This window comes from Microcaecilia unicolor, chromosome 1 (genome assembly GCF_901765095.1).
Source record: "Microcaecilia unicolor chromosome 1, aMicUni1.1, whole genome shotgun sequence".
NCBI lineage: Eukaryota > Metazoa > Chordata > Amphibia > Gymnophiona > Siphonopidae > Microcaecilia > Microcaecilia unicolor.
In genome coordinates this window covers 576,201,050-576,221,042 of record NC_044031.1, presented here as the reverse complement: position 1 = coordinate 576,221,042, position 19,993 = coordinate 576,201,050, and the positions used below count along the sequence as shown (strand labels likewise).

Sequence of the window (19,993 nt, the reverse complement as noted above, 5' to 3'; positions counted from 1 at the left end):
TCTGGGAGAACGGCCCGGAGGCTCTCGTTCAGAGTGGCTGCAGAAAAAGGCTGAGAGGTCGATGCAGGCGTCGACGTCAGAACCTGTTCCGGGCGAGGAGGCTGTTCCGGGCTGTCCAGAGTGGAGCGCATCGACACCTCTTGAACAGAGGGTGAGCGGTCCTCTCGGTGCCGATGCCTGCTGGGTGCCGAATCCCTCGGCGACCCAGAGCTCTCGGTGCCGACACGGGGAGGAGACCGGTGTCGATGCTTCTTCGATTTCTTCCGAAGCATGTCACCGGAGCTCCCCGGCACCGACGAGGAGGACGTAGAATCCATCCGTCGCTTCCTCGGGGCCGAGACCGAAGAGGGTCGATCTCGGGGGGGCTGTACCGCAGGAGCCCTCAGGGTAGGAGACCCACCCGAGGGCTCACCGCCACCAGCAGGGGAATGGACAGCCCTCACCTGCACTCCACTCGATACACCACCGTCCGACGACATCAGGAGACGAGGTCCCGGTACCACCGACGTCGATGCAGCTATCCGATGTCTCGGCGCCGATGCAGAGGCCCGATGCCTCGATGCACTCGATGCAAGGGCGGCCGAGGAAGATGGTCTGGACGCTGACGACGTCGATGCACTCGAAGATCCCGGTGCCGATGCCGACGAAGAGCCCGAGAACAACACGTTCCACTGGGCTAGTCTCGCTACCTGAGTCCGCCTTTGAAGCAGGGAACACAGACTGCAGTTCTGAGGGCGGTGCTCAGCCCCCAGACACTGAAGACACGACGAGTGTCGATCAGTGAGCGAGATAACCCGGGCGCACTGGGTGCACTTCTTGAAGCCGCTGGAAGGCTTCGATGTCATGGGCGGAAAAATCACGCCGGCGAAATCAAAAGCCGAAATGGCGAAAATTGAAGCACCAAAAATTTAGAGGGAGAAAAATCTCGACCGAGGCCGAAAGAGGCCTACCCCGACGACGAAAGAAAACTTATCGGGGCAAAAAGCTGGAAGTACGGGGAGGATTGACACGAAACCCGGGGAGGGTTTCCGGAGCACTTCCCGCACTAGAACAAAGCTTTTCCGAAGAAAAAACACGCTCAAAAAAAACTTTGGACGCGCGAGGTCGACTTTCCGGGGCTCGACATGGCGAAAAAACGACCGTACCGAGTGCGGACAAAAGAAGACTGGCCGGCTCGAGCCGGTTTCGGGCGGGAAGACGGCCGCGCATGCGCGGTGCGCGCGGGCGCGCGAGGACTAGCAAAGGACTTTGCTAGTGAAGTTTTCCGATTGGAGGGGCTGCCGTGGACGTCACCCATCAGTGAGAACAAGCAGCCTGCTTGTCCTCGGAGAATAATAGGTCTACAATGAAACAGGATCAAAAATATACACATTTAACAACACAAATTCAAATAACAGAGATATAACACGATGTAAGCGTAATACTAATGAAATATCTAATAAGCACACAATTAGAACATTCAAATTACATTGCTATGATACTAATACTTTTCTACAATACTGCTTACCATATAGCTGAGAGGCCAAATGCATAGGTGGGGACAAGATGCATGGCACAGAGTCAGATGGGATAAATGGGTGGCTAAACTTTGTACAGTTAATCAAGATATAAGAGACTGGTCTAAGTTACAGTGGGTGTAGCAAGCTAGTCCAGGTACAGAATGGGTGTATAGTCAGTCACCCTATGTATTAAGGGCTTGGGAGAAGAGCCAGGCTTTTTCCTGCTTCCTGAAATAGAGGTAGTCTCGAGTTAAATTGTACATAGCCCCTCTGGGAGTAAATTCCAGAGCGTGGGGAATACTTCTGAGTAGACTCGCTGGTGGGTATCACATCACACAATTTCTTTTGATGAGAAGACAGATAGTGATGATCCTTGAGAGGATCTTAGAGGTCGCAAAGGTCTGTAGAGGGCTAATTTATTCTTTAGGTACTCTGGCACATTTTTTCTGAGGGCCTTGAAAATCAAGCAGAGTTTTAAATTTAGTTCTGTAAGGTACTGGTAGCCAGTGTAGGTTTTGCAGGAAGGGTATGATGTGGTCACACTGTTTGCAGCCTTCTATCAGTCGTGCAGCAGAATTCTGAATTAGTTGGAGCTGATACAAACTCTTTTTGGTTTGACAAATGTTCAGGGCATTACAATAATCTAGTTGTGATGTTATCATAGCATGGACCACTGTGGTCAGACTCGTCTTTTCAATATATGGAGAGAGATTTTGTAGCTCTCATAGGTGATGAGAGACAATTTTTAAAGGTTGTTTGAATTTGCATTCTCATGTGCCATGTGGAATGTCCACTCTGTCTCTACCAAGCTTGCTTACATTCATGACCTCTTACTTCTCATACTCAATCTTCTTGATCTGAGACTTGGTTTTTCTCTGAAGATTCTGCTTCAGTTACTGCTCTCTGCCATGGAAGTCACCTTTTCTCCCATAAACCTCACACTGTTGGCAACAGCGTAGTGTGAAGCTTCTACTCTATCCCTTCCTCCACTTCAGTCTCATTCCTTTTCTTCCTTTGATGTCTACTCCAATCTTTATTCATCTTTAGGCAGCTTTCAATTACTAACCTCCTTTCTCACCAAGTCCTGATTTTCCTTCTTTCTCCAACCATCCTCTCTTTCCCTCATCCTTGGGGACTAACATTTATGCTGATTATTCCTTGGACTCTTCTGCCTCAAGGGTTCTTACTTACATAGCCTACAAACTCTTCAACAAATCACACAATTACCACAGCTCACCTCTAACTTACCTAACACTTCCCATCTATCCTCCCCTACCCAATCTTTAAACAGCAAGAATTGTACTTGTCATCATGAAACGACTATGCTTACCTTCTCTTATCAACATTCAAACTATAAGAAATGTACCTGTTAACACGAAATGATTATGTCATAACCACACTCTGTAAGCCACTTTGAGCCTACAAATAGGTGGGAAAAGGTGGGATACAAATGCAATAAATATCAATTTTAGAATTTGCTAATAGTAATTATTTTTGCTCTGCATAATATATGATTGCTAAAAAGTAGTATATTACTACTACTACTTATTTCTAAAGCACTACTAGACGTATGCAGCGCTGTACACTTGAACCTGAAGAGACAGTCCCTGCTCGACAGAGCTTACAATCTAATTAGGACAGATAAACAGGACAAATAAGAGAGAAGGGAAATTTAAAGTGAGGATGATAAAATAAGGGTTATGAACAAGTAAATAAGGGTTAGGAGTTAAAAGCAGCATCAAAAAGGTGGGCTTTTAGCCTAGATTTGAAGACGGCCAGAGATGGAGCTTGACGTACCGGCAAGATAAAAGGAACAGTGCCTGGAGTTAGCAGTGGAGGAGAAGGTTGCAGATAAGAGAGATTTACCCAGTGAACGGAGCTCCCGGGGAGGAATGTAGGGAGAGATGAGAGTGGAGAGGTACTGAGGAGCTGCAGAGTGAATGCACTTATAGGTCAATAAGAGGAGTTTGTATATTGCTAATTAAGACAAATTAAGTCTTGTATATAAATCTACTCAAACTAAATACTATAGTCAAGAAGATATGCTGAGATTATAAAGGAAGAAAAAGCACATTTACACAATAAACATGGATATTTCATACTAAGCATTGACACAAAAAAAGACACGCGTGATCCACTGACCGTAGTTCAACAGGACAATACAAAAACAGAAGAAAACAAGTCTTCACAAAAAACAAGATACAAAACAGCGAGGATGACTAAAAAATTTAAAAAAGACGACGCTTCAGATAAAAATCCAGTAAAAAATACAATTTTAATGGTCAATGAACAAGATATAAAAAATAATAATTAAAATGTCTTGCGCACCGAACATTTTAATTATTATTTTTTATATCTTGTTCATTGACCATTAAAATTGTATTTTTTACTGGATTTTTATCTGAAGTGTCGTCTTTTTCAATTTTTTAGTCATCTTCGCTGTTTTGTTTTGTACCACTGACCATAGACAGTTCTGGATTTAGGGACCTCAAAAATGATCTGTCTTACCCCGGTGTCACATTACTCACCGCTGCTCTCTCGCTTATACTTTACCTCGCTTTGCCTTTTTCCCATTATACTTCTAGGACATTAATTGTTTGACCCCTGACATGCTATGTTTTTATGTAGATTGTTGTAAGCCACATTGGACCTGCTCATGGGTGGGAAATTGTGGGATATAAATGCTGTAAATAAATAAATAAAGCCAACCTCTCAAATGCCACCATATCCTGCTCTCCACTGCCCCCACCAACCTGTTCCCGGGGCCCTGGTTGGAGCTCTGAAGGATAATTCTTGGTCACTACTACCTTGGCAATATGGTGTTATGGGACTAACCTTAAATTTTCCACCAGGGGCCCATGCAACATTAGCACAGGCAGGAAGGGAAGGAAGGCAGGAGAGATACCAGAGGAAGAAGGGATCCTCTAGGTATCATCTCCAGTGCCGAATGACAGATGACAGCCAGTGGCCCAAGGATACTCCACTGTTTGAAAGGCCAGTTTTACAACTGTGCCCCTAGGAGCTCCAATATCCTATATAGGATAGGTTGGCAAATGTCTGTTCTGTATCTATATGCTGAAACAGGAGTGAAACTCATCTGGGCTGGTCTGGTAAGATGATAAGGAACTGAAATCTACCAGTCCTACAAAACCACAGAATGCATTTACTCTTTAGTCCATGCGTATCAGAATTCAGAAATCAATACTGAAACAGATGTAAAGTAAGAGTGATGGCTTGTAAAATGAAAACAAAGTTTACCTTTGTGATCAAGGGGTAGTAAAATAATAAACATTTAAGTTCATGAAGAGCAAACATACCCGGGTATGTTTCTGTGATCTTGATTCCTTGATCTCTTTAGAGGTCTTTGGATCCTGAATATTTTTTTGACTTGTCTGACCTGCTGTAGCCATTACTTGTGAAGCTTGGCTTCTAGACTGCTGCAGAGAACCAGAAAATGTGCTTTTTGATGGCTCCAGTGCTTGTCTGGTGGTAGTTACTGAATGGTAATGGCCACTACTTCCACTTGCTTGGGAGAGGAGAGAGTCCGTGCTTTCAGATTTTGCTAATCTGGAAAAAAAAAAGTACATGTTAGTTCTAGTTTTTAAGTCTTCATATACTGAATTTCAGATTTTTACACTTTATATGAATGCTCTGAGAAAATAGAATTACTGCTATTGTTTAAGAGGTGTGCCTTCATTCGTGCAGTTGATTTTTGACTTGATTCTCTGGCCCACCAGCAGTATTGCTCACACCACCAAGAATAGCTTCAGAGACGAGAAGAGTAATTCCCTCCCCACAAAGCTACAATATCTTTGTTTCATGGTATGCTGTTAAGGCAGGATGGCTCAATGAACTCCTCTATTCCTAAAGGAGTGAGGAAAAAAAAGAAAACAGGGCAACTGAAGCTTGGGATCACAATAGTCCCGCCTTGACTACTGCAACCTACTGCTCACTGGCCTCCCACTTAACCATCTATCCCCCCTTCAATCCGTTCAGAACTCTGCTGCGCGTCTTATCTTCCACCTAGACCGATATGCTCATATCACCCCTCTCCTCAAGTCACTTCACTGGCTTCCAATCAGGTACCGCATACAATTCAAGCTTCTCCTACTAACCTACAAATGCACTCAATCTGCAGCGCCTCACTACCTCTCTACCCTCATCTCCCCTTACGCTCCTACCCGTAACCTCCACTCACAGGACAAATCCCTCCTCTCAGTACCCATCTCCACCACCGCCAACTCCAGACTCCGCCCTTTCTGCCTCGCCTCACCCTATTTGCTTGGAATAAGCTCCCTGAGCCCATATGCCAAGCCCCCTCCCTACCCATCTTCAAATCCTTGCTCAAAGCCCACCTCTTCAATGTCGCTTTCGGCACCTAACCATTGTACCTCTATCCAGGAAATCTAGACTGCCTCAATCTTGATTGACTGCACTTTTTGTCCTTTAGATTGAAAGCTCCTTTGAGCAGGGACTGTCCTTCTTTGTTAATTGTACAGCGCTGCGCAACCCTGGTAGCGCTTTAGAAATGTTAAATAGTAGTAGTAGTAGTAGCATCTCATTTATAAAACACAGTGTGAATCATGCTACAACTACATACCTAAAAGGGGATTCTAAAGGCACACTCCCCACTCCCTCAGTGGAGGAAAAAGACTGCTGGCTTCTTATAAACATTACAACCAAATACAAGTCAGCAACTGAATCATGCCTTAAAAAAATCAACACTTGACCCCATGCATTGATTATAAAAACTAAAAGAATTAGAGGAAGCAGAATGGCAGTAGAAACACATGAACTAAAAAAAAGCAGTGGCAGCAGACAGGCTGTAGCAGCACATAAATTAAAAGCAGAATGGCATTAGCAACATGAATTAAAGATAGCAGCAGTAAGGCTATATACTGCACTAAAAAGTTACTTTTAGTTTATTAAAGATTTGCCTGTTTATGATTTTTTATTTTCTTTAATTTTGTCCAACCTTTTATTATGTAGGATTCTTTAAATTATGTATGTTATGTATAATTTATCATTTTTAGCCACTATTTATTACAATTTGATTATTATTATGTGTTTTAGTATGCTATATAATTTGCCAGGATATTTTGGATGTTCATAATTTTATCTCAAATTACATTGTATGTATGTTCTTATGATTTATGTCTGCTTAACAGTTGCTGCTTACCATAGGCAAAATGTAGCAACATTGGGCTATTTTAATAAGAGCTCACTCTTCATCCTGTCTGTACCACTGTATTCTTCTGCTATTTCATATTACCTTTTGCTAGAGTAAAGGTTGTCCATGTCTTTTGATCTGCGTTTCAGTCTTGATGTTTCTGTTCGGACTTCACTCAATGATTCCCCATCAGGTACACTTCCAGGCTCAGAGAGAACTGCAGGAGACGGTAGAGGACTCAAGACACTTGGAATAGGACAGCACTCTCTGCTACAAGTAGTTTGAGTTTCATAACGAATAAGTCGAGATTGAAGTTCAGCCAATCCAATATCACGCTCTAGGGCTTTTTGGTTGTCCAGACAATATCTAAATTAAAAAAAAAAATTATAAAATCAAATAAAACCAAGTTTTATAACAGTTCTAAAAGCCTGTAATATATCTTATATTCTGGGATTAGCCTCTTGGCCTGCTTTGATACAAGAGAACCATACCCTGTATCTTCCCCCAGTCATTTATTCCCCATACTGGCCAGGATGACCAAATATGGAGGCATTGTTAAGTCCTAATGAACATGGACTTCGCAAAACAAAGCACACTAAGGAGGACAGCAAAGATGACACAATGGGACGATGATGCTGTGTGGTCTAGAAGATTTATTAAAACTGACTCGATATGGCCGTGTTTCGGCCCAGTGGCCTGCCTCAGGAATCTACACGTAAAAACATCAATATTACATAAATCAATAAAAGTATACAATTGAAAAAATGTACAAAGAAAAGGGACAAAGTAAGCCTTACAAAAACAGCACGTTATAAATAAATGAAACAAACCATAAATACATTGTACAAAAGAAACATAATCAGGCTTATTTTCGAAAGAGAAAGGCGCCCATCTTCCGACACAAATCAGGAGATGGGCGCCCTTCTCTCAGGGTCGCCCAAATCGGCATAATCGAAAGCCAATTTTGGGCGCCCTCAACTGCTTTCCGTTGCGGGGACGACCAAAGTTCACAGGGGCGTGTTGGCAGCGTAGCAAAGGTGGAACTGGGGCGTGCCTAACACATGAGCATCCTCGGCTGACAATGGAAAAAAGAAGGGCGTCCCTGACGAGCACTTGGCCGACTTTACTTGGTCTATTTTTTCTTGCGACCAAGCCTCAAAAAGGTGCCCGAACTGACCAGATGACCACCGGAGGGAATCGGGAATGACGTCCCCTTACTCCCCCAGTGGTCACCAAACCCTTGCCATCCTAAAAAAAAAAAAAAAATGTTTTTGCCAGCCTCAAATGTTATACCCAGCTCCATGACAGCAGTATTCAGGTCCCTGGAGCAGTTTTAGTGGGTGCAGTGCACTTCAGGCAGGCGGACCCAGGCCCATCCCCCCCTACCTGTTACACTTGTGCTGGTAAATGTGAGCCCTTCATAACCCACCAGAAACCCACTGTACCCACATGTAGGTGCCACCCTTCACCCCTTAGGGTTATGGTAGTGGTGTACAGTTGTAGGGAGTGGGTTTAGGGGGAGGGGGGTCGGGGGGCTCAGCACCCAAGGTAAGGGAGCTATGGACCTGGAAGCAATTTGTGAAGTCCACTGCAGTTCCCCCTAGGGCGCCCGGTTGGTGTCCTGGCATATGAGGGGGACCAGTGCACTATGAATGCTGGCTCCTCCCACGACCAAATGGATTGGATTTGGTCGTTTCTGAGATGGGCGTCCTTGGTTTCCATTATCGCCGAAAATCGGGAACGACCATCTCTAGGGACAACCATCTCTAAGGTCGACCTAAATGTGGAGATTTGGGCGTCCCCGACCGTATTATCGAAATGAAAGATGGCTGCCCATCTTGTTTCGATAATACAGGTTTCCCCGCCCCTTCGCGGGGACATCCTGTGAGGACGTCCTCAGGAAAACTTGGGCGCCCCGTTTGATTATGGCCCTCCACGTCAGCACCAGTCAGCATAAAGTCACAAATGCACTCGATCTGCAGCCCCTTCTTACCTCTCTATCCTCATCTCCCCTTACGTTCCTACCCGTAACCTCCGCTCTCAAGACAAATCCCTCCTTTCAGTACCCTTCTCCACCACCGCCAACTCCAGGCTCCGCCCTTTCTGCCTCGCCTCACCCCATGCTTGGAACAAACTCCCTGAGCCCATACGCCAGGCCCCCTCCCTGCCCATCTTCAAATCATTGCTCAAAGCCCACCTCTTCAATGTCGCCTTCGGCACCTAACCACTACACCTCTACTCAGGAAATCTAGACTGCCCCAACTTGACATTTCGTTCTTTAGATTGTAAGCTCCTTTGAGCAGGGACCGCCCTTCTTTGTTAACTTGTACAGTGCTGCGTAACCCTAGTAGCGCTCTAGAAATATTAAGTAGTAGTAGTAGTATTTTTTTCATACCAGTGAGCTACTAAGGGTGTAGACAGAACATTTCTACTTATACATGATCTATACTCTATCATTCTCAGTTTTATCATTCTCTTCATCTTGCCAACATATAGACGGTCACAAGGACAGTCAAGTACATAGATGACATTCGTCAAAGTCTGTTGTGTGCTTTAACTGATACCTGGTAAGGTTGAAGGGACAAGCCTTTCTCCAAGATTCCTGTTCCTTGAATGTGCAATCACAGGCCTCCTGTCTTTAAAACAAGGATATGTTTCTAAAATGTGTCAATTCTTTAAAATTATTTTGTGGAACTGATTTGAAAATCATGAAAACCTTAATGTGCATACAAGGCCCAGAAATTTTTCTTATTATTATTTATGAGCAATGTGCTTCTTTCCTGTGCTCTTGCTTTCCTGAGATTACTATCAATACAATCCTCTGGATATCCTCTAAATCACTGTGCCATGGAGGCAGCCTGGATCTCAAAGTCATCCATATTAGTACAAACTTGACGAAGACGAAGGAACTGAGAGTATGGTAGATACTCCGATTGTGAAAGCTCTTGAAATGAAGATATGTATTTCTGTCTGTAGGCTTTTTGTAAACAGTTGTTTTAAAGTTATATGTTGTTTTGGTAATCAATGTCCAGGTACAGTATCTCATGGGTATTGTATTGAATCTTGAAATTTAGATTTGGGTTTTGTACATTTAGCCAATCATAAAATTCCTACAATTTAACCTCTTCACCTCTCCACAGTAAAAAGGTGTCATCAAGATACCTCATCTTTAAATGGGTTATCTCGTAGAAACTTTTCTTCGAAATTGCCCACAAAAAGGATTGCTACATTTAGAGCCATCGCTGAGCCCATCACAGTATCGCGTATTTGTTGATAAAAGGACTTTTGAAATGAAAAATAATTCCGGGTGAGGGCCAAGGTCGCAAAGGTGATGATCGAGAAATTGGGGACAAGTCACAAAATGTTCCTATCTTTCAAAGTTTTTTTCGATAATCAACAGTGCCTCTAGTTGTGGCACGTTGGTATTTTTTAGATTGTAAGCTCTATTGAGCAGGGACTGTCTCTCTGTGTCAGGTGTTCAGCGCTGCGTGCATCTGGTAGCGCTATACAAATGCTAATGATAATAATAATATACAATGCATCAAAATCTAAGTTGGCCATTATGATATCGTTCAGTTCCCCTTCAAAGTCTAACATTGTGATAATATGTGATGAATCTCTTACACAGGACTGCATTTGAGGTATATATGGGTGTAAGAAATAATCCATGAACTGTGATAAAGGTTCTAAGATGGAGCCATTTCCAGATACTATGGGGCGCCCAGGTGGCTCTATCAAAGATTTGTGCATTTTTGGCAAAATGTAGAACGTAGATACGGTAGGATGTGTAACAAGTAGAAAATCCTTTTCTCTTGATGTAAGATATCCTGCACTAAATGCTAGGAGGTCAATTTCTCCTTTTGCAGTTATGTTGGGTCCTCATCTAATCCTATATAATAACTAGTAAAAAAGGCCCGTTTCCGAAACCAATGAAACGGGCGCTAGCATGTGGTTTTTTTTGTGTGTGTGTGTATGTGTCACAGAGTTATTTTTTGTGTGTGTGTGTGAGGGTGCGGTGTGTGTGCAGGTTGTTGATGATGGAGGTGGTGCGTCGGTGTGCGGTTGTTTCGTTAGTTTGGCAGCCAGTCTCCAGCGATTCCTAGGCAGGGAAGGAGTACTCCTCCCCCTTCCTTGGTCGCTGTTTGCTGCTGGCTGGGTCATGGGTAATCCTTTCAGCTGGGCCGCAGCTTGTCCTGTTCGCCCATGTCCCAGATGGTGACGGGCATGTTGTTTTCCGGCTCCTCTGACTCCATGTCAAGTGATCCCAAATATAGTCTGTGCTATAGGCCCTCTGGCACTCTTCAGTACTGGCATTAGGCATTTAAAAATTTCTCCCCCCCCCCCTCCCCCGGTCTATTTTTGCACATACCCACAGCAGGAATATTCTTCTCTCGTTCCAGCGGTGGTTCTGTGCTCTCCGTGCTGCACAGATAATGAGCCATTCTGCTGGGTAATGCTCCTCCCTTATTGTCACGTAGTTTCCTCTGATTGGTCCGTCTTACGTTGCCTAGTGTTGCCTGGGAACGGTGTTGTGATGGTCCTTTGTGTTTCAGAATGTTGAGGGTGTTTTTTCTGATTGGTCCGTCATGCGAGGGCGGGGCAGAGAGACATGGTCAGTGTTCTGGCTTCACCACCATGAATCCATGAACCCTTCAGTGAGTGACTGAGTGACTTCAGAACGTTGTCTTCAGAACGTTGAGGGTGAGTTTTATTATAGTAGATTTGCACCTCCAACGTTCCATCGGTCTGGCTGCCTGGGTTCGTAACATCTCATGACGTCAGCCACCCTCCAGCGTTCCATTCCCCCTCACTGCCCTGCCCTTGCATCAAAACGTAATGACGTCAGAGGGCGAAACAGTGAGAGGGAAGGGAATGCTGGAGGCGAGCTGATGTCAGGATGTTACCAACGGAAGGGAAGCCAGCCAGGCCAGCCAAAAAAGGATGAGGTACAAAGGAAGAGAGAATCGCGGCACATCGAGGGGAGGGCAGGGTAGAACAGAATCGCTGGACATGGATGAGATGGGAGGACAGGAGAGAAGAGAATCGCGGGACACGGATGGGAGGGCAGGAAAGAGGAGAATTGCTGGACATGGAGGGGAGGGGAGGGGAGAGACAAAAAAAAATTGCTTACAAGAGAGCCTAGAGCCTTTCTAGGTCCTGTTTCATTGTTGAGGAAACGGGCTGGGTTCCACTAGTTATATATAATTTGTCTATAGACTTCATTCACATATTTGGCTCTTTCCATTACCACAATACCCCCCCTTTGTCTGCTGGTTTGATGACTATATTCGGATTTCTGGAAAGTAAGAACAGTTCTTTATATTTTTCTTCTGATAAGTTGTTGAAATTCTTCCATTTTGAAGCCTTTTCCAATTCTTGGACTTCTCTCAGGACACATTTGTAGAATATGGGGATCACTGGACCTGGATTACCTAGGGGGACCCACTTGGTCTTCCTCTTCAAAATGGTGGCATCATTTGAAGTTACTTTGCTAGAGAAAAAATGGGTAACTTGCAGTTTACGAAAAAAGCGAAAACAGGTCAATCCGCGTTTGCAAAGGATCATAACAGGATGTAGGGACAAAGGATAATCCCTTCTGTAGAAGCTGTTTCTGTATGGTTGTTAAGGGTTTACTGGAGAAGTTAATAACCCATATTTCATCTTGTGTAGATGCAACTATAGAGAGATTACTGGCGAGGTTAGCAATAGAGGCTGCTTCTTGGATCATAACTGTCGTAGATCCTACCATTGCTTTGGTCTGTAACTTCCTCTTCCTCTGCTTTGTCCACTGCCTCAGTATGGGTACTATGATCTCGGATTCTAAAATTGTTGGACCTGGTGCTGACTGTAATTGTTGTATGAGGGATTGTTGTTGTACGGTTTCTTGTCTTGTGAATATATTGTTGTGCTGGCATTATACGGTCTAAAGAAACCATCTGTTGTAGTCTTTGTTGGAAACTTCTCTCGAGCTGACTGTAGGGCTAAAGGTGAAATGAAAAGTTCTCCAGAATCGGTTTGAATCCTCTTTCTGTTTCTATTCTCTAGGTTCTCTCTCACTGTTGGTGCCTCTTGTCTATCATCATTTTATCAATAACTTGTCTGTTGCTAGTATCCGTTGGCATGATATAGAACGTGTGACATTATGTTTATGAAAGCTTTTAGGTTTGGACCAAGGATAAATTGGTCCTTTTTTATAATCATTTTTGTCTCTGTAATTTCGTTAACTTTGTTTTCTTAATTTCTCTTTTAAAATTCTCCATACGTTTATTAACTCCTAATATAACTGTGTCAAAATTACTATCCTCTCCCAGGGTCACCCAACTCAGCATAATTGAAAGCAGATTTTTGGCATCCTCAACTGCTTTCCGTCGCGGGGATGACTAAAGTTCACGGGGGCGTGTTGGAAGCGTAGCGAAGGTGGGACTGGGGCGTGCCTAACACATGGGTGTCCTTGACCGATAATAGAAAAAAGAAGGGCGTCCCTGACGAGCACTTGGGCGACTTTACTTGGTCCATTTTTTCTTACGACCAAGCCTCAAAAAGGTGCCCGAACTGACCAGATGACCACCGGAAACCTAAAAGAAAACATATCGCTGTAAGCTGCTTACAATACTTGTTTGCACTGGAAGGAAAGGAATGATTGAAGTTTTAAAGAATAGTACACTTGATGACAGATAAAAGATTGAGATTACAGGGTGGTAGACTTTGGAATAGCATCAGAAAATACTTTTTCATGGAGAGAACGGTAAATGCCTGGAATGCTCTCCCAGTGGAGGAGGTAAAGAACACAGTGTCAGAATTCAGAATGTGTGGGATAAACACAAAGGATGGAATCAATACAAACTTATATGACCTCATGGCTGTTGATGGATGAGAGTGGAGTGAGGCTTAGATAACTCCAGTAGTTGTGAAGTAAGGCCAGTACCAGGCAGACATCTATGGTCTGTGTCCTTAAAATGGCACAGACCAGGGCTGGAGTGAGCTTCGACAGCAACTCAAGTAGTTGAGAAGTAAGGCCAGTGCTGGACAGACTTCTACAGGCTGTGCCCAAAAATGATAATTTGGATCAAATACAGGTAATTTATATCACATTCATATCATATACTATGAATATGGGTGCTGTGTACCTCAGTGGGAGAGGGGAAGACCTCATAAGGTTGAAATTAAAGAGTAAAATGTTTTTAGTTAGAAATATTGTTGGAGTATTAATCATGTGATTGCATCATATATCACTGCACGTATGTAGTTGAAATGGTGACAATTTGTGGGTTAAGCTCTGGCCACTGGATGGATCATGAAGGTCTTTATCTGCCATCTGTTACTAAGTTATGAAAATACCCATCTATTCTGCCAGTCAGATGCACAGGATTGTAATTATGTGTCATAATAGATTTGAATTTTATATTTAATTACTCGCCTTTTTAGCCAAGTTTTTAAGGCAAGGTAAAATCAGGTATAGTATGTGGGTCCTTTCCCTAGAGGGCTTAGTTTTTGGGAGAGAGATGGAATCACAAATTTCGCATGGTTCAAAACAAATATAGTGAGGCTACTACTACTACTATTTAGCATTTCTATAGCGCTACAAGGCCTACGCAGCGCTGCACAAACATAGAAGAAAGACAGTCCCTGCTCAAAGAGCTTACAATCTAATAGACAAAAAATAAATAAGTAAGCAAATCAAATCAATTAATGTGAACGGGAAGGAAGAGAGGAGGGTAGGTGGAGGCGAGTGGTTACGAGTCAAAAGCAATGTTAAAGAGGTGGGCTTTCAGTCTAGATTTAAAGGTGGCCAAGGATGGGGCAAGACGTAGGGGCTCAGGAAGTTTATTCCAGGCGTAGGGTGCAGCGAGACAGAAGGCGGAAAGTCTGGAGTTGGCAGTAGTGGAGAAGGGAACAGATAAGAAGGATTTATCCATGGAGCGGAGTGCACGGGAAGGGGTGTAGGGAAGGATGAGTGTGGAGAGATACTGGGGAGCAGCAGAGTGAGTACATTTATAGGTTAGTAGAAGAAGTTTTAACAGGATGCGAAAACGAATAGGGAGCCAGTGAAGGGTCTTGAGGAGAGGGGTAGTATGAGTAAAGCGACCCTGGCGGAAGACGAGACGGGCAGCAGAGTTTTGAACCGACTGGAGAGGGGAAAGGTGACTAAGTGGGAGGCCAGCAAGAAGCAGATTGCAGTAGCCTAAACGAGAGGTGACAAGGGTGTGGATGAGGGTTTTGGTAGAGTGCTCGGAAAGAAAGGGGCGGATTTTACGGATGTTGTAAAGAAAGAAACGACAGGTCTTGGCAATCTGCTGGATATGAGCAGAGAAGGAGAGAGAAGAGTCAAAGATGACCCCAAGGTTTCGAGCTGAGGAGACAGGGAGAATGAGAGAGCCATCAACAGAAATAGAAAACGGGGGGAGCAGGGAGGTGGGTTTGGGGGGGAAAATGAGAAGCTCAGTTTTGGTCATATTTAATTTCAGGTGGCGTTGAGACATCCAGACAGCAATGTCAGACAAGCACGCTGAAACTTTGGTTTGGATGCAAGGTGAGATATCAGGGGTAGAAAGGTAGATTTGGGAGTCATCAGCATAGAGATGGTAGGAAAAGCCATGGGATGAGATTAATGAACCAAGGGAAGAAGTGTAGATAGAAAAGAGGAGGCTGAAATACAATTCCAATGAAATTCAAACAGATCTGGTTTTCACTCTATCAATACAGAAACATAGAAAGATAAATGCAAATAAAGATAATAGGGCCTATCCAGTCTGCCCAGCCATGCCATATATTCTCCCTTTCATTCCCTTAGAGATCCTATGTACTTATCCCCAAGCTTTCTTGAATTCAGATAGATTTTGTCGCCACTACCTTCACCACATGCTGCAATTTGCTCCTGCCTAAGCTGGCTCTAATCTCAAAATGGCTGCCACAACCTTTAGTGACACTCTTGTGAGACTGCCGCTGAAGATCTTGACAGCTGTTTTGACAACAGAGACAGCAGGGGCAGGAGTGACTGGGCTTCTAAGGTTGCACTGTTGTTTGGGGGTGGGGGGGGGGAGAGAGGAGAGAAGTTTTTGTTTCAGCCAAAAATGTACCAGTGTCTTCGGCTGAAACCAAAACACGGACAAATTAGAATTTTGGGCCGATTTGAATGGCCTTCCATCAACTACATTTTATTCACTATTTTCTATCTCATTTTTTTAAACGCTGACCAAACATCTTGCTGCAGCTTGTGTCAAGAGAGGAGCTGAAGAACACAGGAGCAACTCTAGTTACATTTACAAGGAAGCCTGTTGAACAGACAGCTTTGAGACGGAACTTACTCTAATCCATGATAGCAACACATGGCTGCTTTTTCAAAAGATAACTTTTTCACTTTCTGTACAGTCAGCTTTGGTGTCAGTAGAAAAGCATTTTCACTGTAAGACAAATACAAAGAGATACATTCAATCAAGACCAGTAAAACAAAGCTCTTATTTCTGCAGTTCAGCTGGACAACAAACTGTAGCACCATGTATAGTATTCAGCAGCAGATGATAAACTTGCAGGTAATCAAACATATAAACGGCGAGTGACCGTACTCACTCGCAAATGCGCAGTAGACTTCCCTCTCTGTCCCGCCCTCGCATTAATACGTAATGACGGGGGTGGGACAGAGAGGGAAACTGCGCGAAGGGGAGGGAACCGCCGAGGTCGCCACCGCTCCCCCCCCCCAGGAGTCGCTGCCGCCGCCACCCCTTCACCCAGCCCATCCCTTCGCTATTTAACTTACATCTCCGGAGCAGGCAGATCAGCTGAGCTGCCGTTGGCCTTCCTTCCCTGCCTGTGTCCCGCCCTCGCCGACGTTACGTCACACGAGGGCGGGACACAGGAAGAGAAGGAAGGCCGACGGGAGATCAGCTGATCTGCCTGCCGGAGATGTAAGTTGAATAGCGAAAAGATGGGCCGGCGGTGGCGACTCGGGAGGGGGAGGGGCCAGCGGCAACCCAATAGCCCGTTTTAACAGGCTCAACGGCTAGTAAATATAATAAAACCATGCTTGAATGCTTCCCCTTGTTTTGGTGGAGAGAGAAAGGCTGTTTAATACACTATTCAAATGCAAATCCAAAATAAGCTGCTGCTATCTTAACCCACTGATAGTTATTCAACATGAAAGGTTGAAAACACACAAATACTACTTCATTTCTTTTTCACCATTTTCCCTGTGCAGCTTTTTTTAGGCAAGTAAATTGCATTAATTTCTTCAGCCATCAGTTCTTTCAGGTAAAAACAAAATACATTTTACATCTAATTAATGTGCGATCTAAATCTGCTGCATAATGCTAATATATATATCCTTATGGAAGGCACCAAATACGGTAATAACAATGTATGGTGTACATTGTTTTAGTTTTCCGGTCCCTCCAACTGCTGCAAATACAACAGCAGCAGAAATTGAAAAATGAGACCAGGGAGAGAAGGCCCAAAAAGGAACAGTCAGAAACTCAAAGAGCAAGCAGGGTCAGTCAGCATCAGTGTGCATCAGATAACACTGTAGAGTGAGAGCTAGACAGGAGAAAAATGGGGGAGGGGGGAAGAAACTGAAAATTGAGATAGAACTCAAAACAGCCTTAAACAGACAGAGAACCCCCTAGCTGTGACAAACGTAAGCTTTCTACACTGTTCCCTGGTAGTCAAGTGCCCCCTCCCTCCACCCCCGAACAGAGTCGACCCCTTCCAGCAACAGCATACCTAAAAGCCCTGATAATCTAGTGGCTCCCCCCTTTCTTCCTTCCCTATTCCTGCCACCAACTTTAAACATCCATGGTGTCCAGTGGCCCCCTCCCTCCTCCTGACCCTCTGTCCCCGATTTACAGAAAGCCTCCCCTCAACCACCGGGCCTGAAAAGAGGCATGAGCAATGCCCACTTGCTCCTTCCTCCACCACTGCCCTCTTCAAAATGGTAGTATTCAACGCTGCTCATCATGCCTACTGGTTATCCTCCTTCCACCAGGTGTCAGAAATGCCTATTATATCTAATTTTTCATTTAATGCAATATATTCCGTTCTCCCATCTTATTTCTGGCATTCACATATAGACATTTCAAACTATGTTTGTTGTTCCTATTTACAGCTTGCTTACCAGCTTGACAGTGATAATTTGCAATTTTTTGTCTGCTTTTTATTTAAAGACAGCTGGTCTACTATGGTCTCTATTGCAACCTCACTATCGGGATACTCTATCTTCTCTGTTTTTTCAATATCTTTGAAAGATACCTTGTTCTGAACCATGTGCTTTTGAATGACTGTTGGCCTTCCCCAGTTTCTAGTTTAAAAAGCTGCTCTCTTTCCTTTTTAAATGCCTCTCATGAATTTGGAAGCACTGAGACACAGGAGTTCAATGGTGCTCTCTTCACAGAAAATGTTTGAAGGCGTAAACTGATAAATGTAGTATACTGTAGGTATTCCATTTATTTATTCAATCTATTTGTTACATTTGTATCCCACATTTTCCCACCTATTTGCAGGCTCAATGTGGCTTACATAGTACCGTAAAGACGTTCGCCAATTCCGGTATGAACAATACAGTAATGTTGTGGTAGAATAAGGTTTGTGTGTACAGACACAGAGAATGAGAATCGTAGAGAGAGTCCATTTGGGGAGCCCTGCAACATCTAACTACAGTGGTTACTACTTCTGCTCAAGAAATGACTCATCTGGTCAATAAAGTTGATACCTTGACGACATCGATTGAAGAAATAAAAAAAAAGAAACAACACATTAAGTTACACAACTACAATTAGAAGTAAAAACTTTAAATTCCTCTAGTAATACTATTATAACTGATGTGACTATGATGCGTCGCAAACAGGATCAAATTGAGAATTACAAACGACGTTTAAATTTAAGGATTTTAAATTTCCCAATGACCATGGGCATTAACTCGACGGATCTCTTTAAAAAATATTTGTTGGAGATTTTACATTTTCCTGACGAAGCTATTCCCCCTTTAAACAAAATTTACTATTTACCTTTACCTAATCGAAATCGTGAAGAGCAAGGGGTCCTCGGGAATGAGATACAAAACCAACAAACTGAACAAGATCTAAATTATATTTCTGCTTTGCTAGAAGAATCGTTAAGTGAAGTAACTTTAAGACGTACATTGATGGTCTCCTTCGTATTCGTACAGGACTTAAATTCTGTGCTAAAGTTGTACTTTAAGAATTCTACAAAAACTTTCTGTGGACACAGAATTTGGATTTATCCAGACGTTACAAAACCTACACAGGATAGAAGGCGGAAGTGTCTAGCTCTTAGAGAAGAAACAAATTCGATAGGAGCTAACTTTTTACTATCATTTCCTTGTAAATGTATAATAAGATATCTGGATAATAAATATGTTTTTTGGGAACCAGAACAACTTAAATCATTCTTAGAATTAAGAAGAGCACCCAGTGGACCCAAGGTTTGAGAGAATTTGGACTATGAAAAATGGAGAGAACTCGGTCAGGCCAGTTACTGGATATATATCTTATTTTGCTTCTTAGGTTCTCCTTACATTTTGTAGACGCCCCCTTATATATTTTCTTATTATATTGGTTCTAAATAAGAGATACATACTTTTTGATGTACTTAAATTTTGCTATTTTACTTTATTTCTCTATGTTACAACTTGCAAGTGAACCTTGTATAACTTGTAAAATATAAAAAAAATTGTTTGAAAAAAAAAAAAAAATCGTAGCGAGGAAGAGAATCATAGAGAGGAAGAGCTCCACGTATTAGAAAAAAGGGAAAAAAGACTAAACGTCAGCCGGCGTGGCTAAACAGTAAGATAAAGGAAATCATTAGAGCCAAAAAACAATCCTTCAGAAAGTGGAGAAGAGAACCAACTGAAAGTAACAGGATAGATCATAAGGAATGCCAAGCCAAATGCAAAGCGGAGATAAGGAGGGCAAAAAAGGACTTTGAGAAGAAATTAGCGTTGGAAGCAAAAATACATAGTAAAAATTTTTTTAGATACATTAAAAGCAGGAAACCGGCCAAAGAGTCGGTTGGGCCGCTGGACGAAAATGGTGTTAAAGGGGCGATCAAGGAGGACAAAGCCGTAGCGGAGAAATTAAATGAATTCTTTGCTTCGGTCTTCACCGAGGAGGATTTGGGGGGGACACCGGTGCCGGAAAGAATATTTGAAGCGGGGGAGTCGGAGAAACTAAACAAATTCTCTGTAACCTTGGAGGATGTAATGGGTCAGTTCAGCAAGCTGAAGAGTAGTAAATCACCGGGACCTGATGGTATTCATCCCAGAGTATTAATAGAACTAAAAAATGAACTTGCGGAGCTACTGTTAGAAATATGCAAT

At 43.3% G+C, this 19,993-nt stretch overlaps 1 protein-coding gene across 2 annotated transcripts in view; it reads right to left on the bottom strand.

Moving 5' to 3' along the window:
- MTBP (MDM2 binding protein) overlaps window positions 1-19,993 on the bottom strand; it is a 177,210-nt gene that overhangs the window by 32,886 nt on the left and 124,331 nt on the right. For both annotated transcript variants that reach the window (XM_030218586.1, XM_030218595.1), the window contains 3 exons: window positions 15,975-16,070; window positions 6,772-7,035; window positions 4,817-5,066 (listed from right to left, as the gene is read on the bottom strand). In XM_030218586.1, coding sequence (XP_030074446.1) covers window positions 4,817-5,066; window positions 6,772-7,035; window positions 15,975-16,070 — 610 coding nt within the window. The remainder of the gene's footprint in view (window positions 1-4,816; window positions 5,067-6,771; window positions 7,036-15,974; window positions 16,071-19,993) is intronic.